This window comes from Fusarium oxysporum, chromosome 15 (assembly GCF_000149955.1).
Source record: "Fusarium oxysporum f. sp. lycopersici 4287 chromosome 15, whole genome shotgun sequence".
In the NCBI taxonomy this organism is placed as follows: Eukaryota; Fungi; Ascomycota; class Sordariomycetes; order Hypocreales; family Nectriaceae; genus Fusarium; species Fusarium oxysporum.
This window is the reverse complement of record NC_031000.1, coordinates 2,046,608-2,054,719: the sequence shown is the minus strand read 5'-3', so window position 1 is coordinate 2,054,719 and position 8,112 is coordinate 2,046,608. Positions and strand designations below refer to the sequence as shown.

At 46.5% G+C, this 8,112-nt stretch overlaps 2 protein-coding genes across 2 annotated transcripts; one reads left to right on the top strand and one right to left on the bottom strand.

The window, feature by feature from the left end:
- Positions 1 to 1,060: 1,060 nt before the first annotated feature.
- On the bottom strand, positions 1,061 to 1,965 carry FOXG_15554 (uncharacterized protein; the record flags this gene model as incomplete). Its single annotated transcript, XM_018395652.1, has 3 exons — positions 1,061 to 1,328; positions 1,487 to 1,617; positions 1,948 to 1,965. 3 exons carry the CDS (start codon positions 1,963 to 1,965, stop codon positions 1,061 to 1,063), a joined length of 417 nt encoding a protein of 138 aa, XP_018255854.1.
- A 3,050-nt stretch (positions 1,966 to 5,015) lies between these two features.
- FOXG_15553 (uncharacterized protein) lies at positions 5,016 to 7,784 on the top strand (the record flags this gene model as incomplete). The annotated part of the gene is made up of 1 exon (XM_018395651.1): positions 5,016 to 7,784. The coding sequence occupies one exon, from the start codon at positions 5,016 to 5,018 to the stop codon at positions 7,782 to 7,784; it is 2,769 nt and encodes a 922-aa protein (XP_018255853.1).
- Between the last annotated feature and the right edge of the window lie 328 nt (positions 7,785 to 8,112).

Here is an 8,112-nt window from a genome sequence, read left to right as displayed (position 1 = left end):
AATTTCAGAGTGCCCAACCTGTTCTCGACGTAATAGATTGGCCAATCTCCGGGATATAGACAAGGTACAAGTACATAACCCGGCTTAATCTGGCTAGCAGGAAGCGAACCACATAGAACTCGCGGTTCGTTTGTCGTTTCGCTTTGTGGTGCCGTGCGACATACACTACAGAACCATTCCAGACGTAAATTCCACAACTGGTGAATGGTCCGTTCTCACATTCAAGAGCAAAAAGCTCACATACTCGCGGACATGAACCGCCTTCCACATAGAGACCGCCAGCAAGCATCTCTTCCAGTTCGGTCACTTGCTTAAGGTATGACATAACGATAGGCCACCTCCAGTGGCCGTCACTGGCAAGGGCGCCCTTACTGGAGGAATAGGCTCGGATCAGTAATTCCTTATATGCCGACTCTAGACCGTTCGCGGGATGGTTAACAAAACAGTATCCGCTCTGTGAATTCGCCAAGTCATCCTTAACTGATGCTAAGTCGATCTCAGGTTCGAGACCATACATGAGACTGCCACATAATTCCTCCGCTCGAGAAGTGAAATACTCTGGAAGCTCACGAAATTTATCCATAGTTAATTGTAAGCTTCCGTTAGAAACTGTCTCCCCATCATCACTCCAGTAGAAAAGAATAGACGGTGGCTCAGTGCGAGCTATAGTGCGACCAAAGTTTCGAAGACTGACTAGCTCAGCAAGTGGAGATTGTGAACCTAGGACCATATGCCCCGCTCGAATTTCGTTTAACCTTTCGAGTTGTTGTGTATGTGGCCGTTGTGGGATGCCAATAATGTGATATGGCCTCAATGGCAATGCGCGTTCTAGAAGCAATAGACGCTGCATATAAATGAGCCCAGATAGTTGTGGACAGTATTGTCGTGCAAGCAAAAAGTGTTGGCAGTCTTTAGAGAAACCAAGAATAACGCTGAAGTAAACTAATAGCATGGAGCCAGGCTGCCCAGCAATGAAGGTCTCCGTACACAGAGTAAGGTAAACCTCATAGAGCAGCTCCAGGAACTCATCAAAGGCTGCAATATCGAGCTCAATATCCGCTTAAACCTCTAGTTCTGGATGGGCTTCCCGGCTGAACTCCGCCTGAGCGCTGCCATATGCAGAGTCATCATGGTCAAGTTCATGGTCTTCTGAGTCCCAGTCCCCATCACCGCCATCATCATCCTCCCCATCTGGGTCGAGATCGTCCTCATCGTTATTGCCTATACTCTCTTTATAGTCATGCTCAGCCGAAGTAGACCGGCCCTCATTCAGGGCGGCAGAAGTCTCTTCGGCGCAGAGGTAGTTCCCAAAATTGGGCCACAGTCCCCTAGATACATCGGACATATTCCAAATTTTATGACTCCATAAACGTTCCAGTCTCGCAGAAAGCACCGTATTTAACCGAACGTTCGCCACGTCTCCTTGCAGAACATTCGATATTCTATGAAGTCGGATAACGAAGGCAAGAAAACGTTTCTGAAGTACCCTATATCTAGTTTCGCTGCTCTTCTCCGCCACAAGACAGAATGGATTTTCGCGATAAACATGAAGCTTCGGACTCGAGAGCCAGCATAAGAGTGTGCGACTGGTGTAACGGGCTGTGTTCTCACAGCGATCTATCACCAAGTCTAAGGCCCTCATAGTACACGATAGTTTCTGCTCATCCATGTACAAGCTCCTAATACACATATCCCCTTGCCGGCACCCTTGTGCCATAACATAGTCTGACATCAATGGACGTCGATCTGGTAACCTCGTCATTGCTCATAGGATGTCACGTCGAGCGTTCTCAAAGATGACCCGCCATTGAGTTCTCTCTGGCCATAGGCTGGTAGATGCAAGAGCATCGCTGCCTAAGTCCCTCGCACTCAAGCGTGGCTGATTTATCTGGTAAAAATAATTCTCCTCTCGCTCTAACACACCGCTTAGATAGGTACACGCCTCACGGTTAAGGCTTCGGACATCTTTGCTCAAATCAGGCCGAGATGATTTTGTGAGACTTTTCCCTTTCTTCGATTTTCCGGTATCTTGAAGGACCTCGAACCATCTGCTACCTTCCCGAGAAGGAAAGAACCGTTGACAGGCGACGCCCTCGATCCATGGTAACTCAGCAGACGGCTCCAGAATTGATATTGGCCTTCCTCTGTCTCGTGGGTTTTTCCAGAGGTACTCCTTCATACAATGGAGCCTCATCTTTTGGGCTTGGCGGAACATACAGCCACATTTCCGGCACTTCCGTCCGTCCAATCTTGGTGCAGCAAGGCAAGAAATCAGTTTAATCGGTATGTATGGTAGTTGAAGTTTAGCCTGGTTTTGGAGAAGATTTGGGATTGCATTGACCTGCTCGACCAACTTACGCCGGCACTCCAGAGCAATGTCGTTGTGTTTTATCCTGAGGTGTGTGTTAACCTCGTTAGGTAGGGTTGCAAATCCGTATAACTTGCACACTAGAAGTTGATATTCTGGAATAATAACGAATAGGTAGATTGGGTTGGATGATTGAGACTTCCTACTAGGGTCCGTTGTCCTCACTTGCAAGAAACTTGTTATACTGCAATTACGCATAACGTGTTTAATAAGCGAGTGTCACAGACAAGCGAGCATCATAAAAATCCTAGCCCTTGACTTTGAAATTACTATAAAAACCTCACAAACTATCTAATTAGATAAAACTACTCACTATACTCTTCCTCGGATATCTCTATTACCACCTGACAGGTCCTTGCATTATGCCCGGCCTTGCGGCATACACCACATCGCCGACCACCCGGTCGCGCCGACCTTCCTTGACTACCACATTTCGATGATTCTGCTACTACCTGCGTATTAACATCCATCTGATCAATTGCTTGTGATGCTTCCTCTACAGTCATTACCCCTCCTTTCTGTAATCTAGTCCTTTTTCTCGTTCGGCGCCGGCTTAGTATCTCATTTGCATCTCGAAGATTTCGGAGCTCACTTCTTAATAAGATAACCTCATGCATAACTGCCTTTGTTGCTTTAGTATTTGACTTTAAAGCTTTAATTATTAACTCTGGGGAGCTGCTTTTATGCCTTCTGATTCGCTTTTTAAGGTATTCAGACTGAGATTGGGCCTCATTTGCTGTCTTTGGGGTCTTTGAAACCCATGGCGTTAATGGTTGACTAGTCTCCCCGGGGGGTGTTGGAGTCCGTAGCTGCACATCAAGCTTTGAGATGACATTTTCCGGGTTAAAAGGAGCAAGTCCGGCTCCTTTAAAACCTCCCTTGATATTGCTTTCTGTAAAAGTGGCTTGAAAAGCGGCATAAAAGGCAGAAAAGAACTCAGTCTTGGAAATATGGGTTATAGAGCATCTAATCAGATGCTCTATTTGTCGCCCATATGCCGGTTTCAGCGGCCTAAAGCACCTAACATCAAGAGGCTGAAGTAGGTGAGATGCATGAGCCGGCATGCAGAGCGTTATAATCTTGTTCTTCTTACAATATCTCTCAAAATCGGCAGAGTGGTGGCTTTCGTGGCCATCAAGGATCAGAAGACGATAGGGACCAGTTAATCGGTTAGTTATAGACCGATCAAAGTGCTTTAGCCACTCAAGACCCAGTTGGTTATTTTTCCATCCATTTTGGCTTATTGCAATAACCCAATCGCCCGGGAGGTTACATTCTCGGTACCAATTCGCAAGGTGATATTGGCCTGCACCAATGATAAACGGCGCGATTGATTAACCTTCCGCATTAATCGCCTCGATCACTGTAATCCATTCTCGATTTCCAGGCTGCACTGACTTAGGTCTTCCTTGTTTTTCTGAACCTGTGATAACCATTCCGGCCATAATAATGCCCATCATAAAGCCGGTCTCATTAAAGTTCCAGATATCATCTGATCGGATACTATATTTCGCGATTGTGTTCTGTACGAGCCTAAACCAGCCGCTAATAATAGATGGATCTTCGCATTTAGCTCTCTGATAGTCATATTTCCGAAATAAACGCGTCTTTAGCTCTGGTTGTCGCTTCACGAAGTTATGAGCCCAGCGCTTGCCGACAGGTGACGAGTCGCGGTCGGCAAGCAGAGAATTGGCCATTTCTTCCACAAAACGGAGTCGCGAAGGGAACCCTCGCGAATCTAGGTCAAGAACGAATTGAATTATTATCTGTTCTTCTAGATCAGATAATCGACGTGAGTTTGGTATAGAATCACGCCGTGATTGAATGCCATTCTGACGGCGATGTAAGGTACGGTAATGAACCTGATAGATAGTTGCGGCACGTCGGATACTTAGTTTTGGGTCATTTTGAAGGGCCTGAAGTGCAAGAAGCATTCTAGCTTCATTATAGGAGTCTGACATATTTGGTGGTTGAGAAGTATCTGATCAAATAGAAATGATGTATAATGAGGGGTTTTTGTGACACTCGCTTGTCTGTGACACTCGCTTATCAAACACGTTACTAAGAGAAGAGGGCTAAATAGGGATATAATTAACTCTGGTACTGATGTATATTTGAGTCCTCCCTCTTCACAGTGCAAGCTAGAGTACCTTTTATGGCTACTATATTATTTGGAGTTCGGTCTTGTGGCCGAAGCTAGTCTTCCCAACGAACCTAAGCTATTTTCTAAATCGCTTGAAAATGAGGCTGTCTGCATTTGAGGCCAGCAAGCGTTCTTGATTCTCCTTGGCTGAGTTTCTGTGGCGTTTACGGCCTTAAATTGCATAAATATTAGCCAATTAAATGATATTAAAATGCTCTGCTTGCAGATAGCTGCAGACTGCACTTTTGCCCAGTCCCTAAGAGAGGGGGTAGCATCAAGTTCAATAATTGGACAATCAAGGGTGAAGGGCTGCTGCAAGCCGTGGCTAATGTGTTTGCAGCGCTGGTATCTCACGTAAGAATGCCAACAGGTTGAAAATTACATCATTTCAAAGTAAGATTTATGGTGTGATTACTTTTTATTAATACATGTACCTGCCTCTCCACCAAAGTCTTCTCGATAGCCCGTTGTTAATAGTTACTTGGTGACAATCCTATCAAAGTCATGGATAACGTTGAATACCTCAGTTCCGCAGAGTTATTACAGTATTTACAAAACGTCTGCGAAGATCAAGAAGATATTCCAGCCCATGGCATGGACCTCGATATTGCAACGCTTGTTGGCGACGGTACTCCCCAGGAAATCAAAGATGTCATCGATATCTGCAAATGCATTGGCGAATTCGAGGAAGAGGAGCAAATCAAGGCGACAGACAAGCTCATCGAATATCTATTAAACTCCCCCATCATCGACGATGTTGAAGTTTTAAAAGAAGCGATAGAACTAAGCGCAGAGCTCTACAGAGATCAGTCTGTGGCGAGAGATGGAATTCTTCTGACTTATCGAGCGAACAATTATGCAAAGGCGTTGGGGCATCGATACTGGCAACAAGGAATCCGTAAGGATCTTGATGAGTCGATCAGGCTTAGTGAAGAGGCTGTTGCTGCTTCTCCACAAGCTATGTTCATTTTGAGTAGCCCAATAGGCACCATCCAGCAGCAGCCTGGCTTGGAGGTCCATGCTTTGAACACGTTAGCAGCCAGACTCGATGAACTCTTTCAACTAACGGGTTCTTTGGAATCTCTAGATCGTTCGATCAACATTATGGAAAGTTTGATTTCTACCGTGCATGGACCCGACTGGGAAACCAGTCGAATGGAGTGGTTGGGCAATCTTGCTGCAAGCATACAAAGACGTTACGAGCAGAACGAGGGAGGCTCTACTGAAGATATAGACCGCGCTATCCAAATATCACGAGAGGCACTGCAAATGATGGAATGGAATGATGCCCGGAGACCATTAATGCTGTGTACTCTCGCAAATGCACTCGGTGGACGTGCTTTTGCTACCGATCAGAAGGACAACCTTGACGAAGCTGTAAAATTACTTCGCGAAGCTCGCGACACCACGCCGACGAAAGACGCAAGAAACACCGAGGTCGGCTACAACCTTGCACTTCGACTGTTTCAAAGACATGCGGCCAGCGACGTAAACGAGGCTGTTAGTGTTGCTGAATCCATACTTGAATACACTCACGATAACCACCCTATTCGGCCGCACTTACAGAACCTCCTCGGTGCTTTGCACTATGAACAGTATACGAAAGGAGTCTCCAAAGAAGGAGCTTTAAGAGTATTGGAGCTTTCGTGGGAAGCCCTCCGCAGCTCTCACTACCCTTCGGTCTTGTACCGCGTTCAGGCTGGACGGCGGATCCTTCATCTCTGCTGCGAGATGCAGAATTGGCTAGCGGCGTATGAGGCCGCCATTGCTACCATTGAGCTTATCCCGAAGCTCTCAATGCGTGAAATTCTAAATTCAGATAAGCAGCGACTCCTGAGCAAAGATGATGTCGCAGGCTTTAGTTCTGACGCCGCCGCGGCTGCTCTGAACGCTGGGAAAGGCGGTTTTGAGGTTATCCGGTTGCTTGAGATGGGTCGTGGGTCGTTAGCCTCTTCAGTGGCAGAGTTACGTACTGATCCAACTTCTCTACAACGAGAGGACCCTGAGATGGCCCATCAATTTATCGAGCTTCGAGATCAACTCCAAATTAACTCGCCCGGACAACACCACCTAAGTCAAGAGTTTGATGCGCTGTTGAGTGTTATCCGACAGAAACCTGGGTTTGAGAACTTTCTGAAGCCGCCGGGTGATCAGAACATCCTCGACGCCGCTGCTGATGGGCCTATTATTATGCTCAATCAGAGTGAATATCGAAGTGGTGTCGACGCCATCCTCATTGAGCGGGACAATGTCCGCATCATGAATCTCAGAGTCAGTCTTGAGGACATGAATGTGCCGCTTGGCCGTCTACAAGACAAGGCTTTCCTTGAACGGCTCTGGGACTCTATCGCCAACCCAATCTTGGAAGGGCTTGGAATTGGCTTACCATCGCCTGGCGCATCCGTGCCTCGCATCTGGTGGATTCCTACTGGCGCATTGAGCAGATTGCCGTTCCACGCCGCCGGTCGTCACTTTGTTCCCTTCGCAGACAGTGTGATTGACCGAGCCGTGTCTTCATACAGCTCTTCAATTAAAGCGCTTCTGGAAGGCCGAGCACGTTCCTCCTGGCTTCCCCAGCCAAACAAAGATAATGCTGTTCTTATTGGAATGTCGAATACACCAGGCTGCTCGACCCTCCACTATGCCATTAAGGAAGTGCGGAAGATAGAGAATCTTTTTGCAATTAATGGTTTTACAAGTACCGTGCTGAGCAATGACAGGGCGGAGAAGCAGAGCATCCTCCAGCTTCTCAAAACCTGCGCCATGTTTCACTTTGCAGGTCATGCTATGGAAGATCCGTTGAATCCATTACACAGCACCTTGCTACTTCATAACAAAGAAAAAGATCCAATGACGGTGGAGAGCCTTCTCGAAGTGAACTTGAGCGAAAGGAGCCCATTCTTAGCATTCCTTGCTGCATGCAGGACAGGTAGCGTTACTATGTCCAGATTTCAGGATGAGAGTATTCATCTCGTTGCCGCCTACCAACTAGCTGGGTTTCGCCACGTCATCGGTTCTTTATGGCCCATTGAAGACCAAGCTAGTATGAGCGTGGCAGAGGAAACGTACAGGAATTTGCTGCAGGGAATAACAGAAGATCGTGTTAGTCGAAGCCTCCATGAGGCTACGCGGAAATTGAGAGATAATGTGAGGCTTCTTAATGGAGTTGGGAATCACACCAAGTCGCGGGACATTATATTGGTAGAGTCTACTGACAATGAGTTGAGAGAGGAGGAAGGAAACTGGATTCCTTTTGTTCATTTTGGTATTTAAATCTTGCAATAGCGACAGAAACAACTTGCCTCACGAGATAATTGAGTACTTTTACGCTACGATAAATCAGGATCCTAGTGATTTATTTTCTCAACTTGTATTACGAGCAATTCCACTGAAATCACCGGCAACGTTAGCGTCGGTACCCTACTCCTTAACCTGCTTCGCCTTTTCGGAAGCTTTTTCGGATAATAGGGGACGACTTTCCAAGATTAAGCAGAACAGCAATAAAAACAGCAGTAACAAGGGGAAAAGTGGCAAGGCCGGTAGCGACCCTAGAGGTTTATATGCAGAAAATTTAATTTATAAATATTTTAGTCTTACCCTA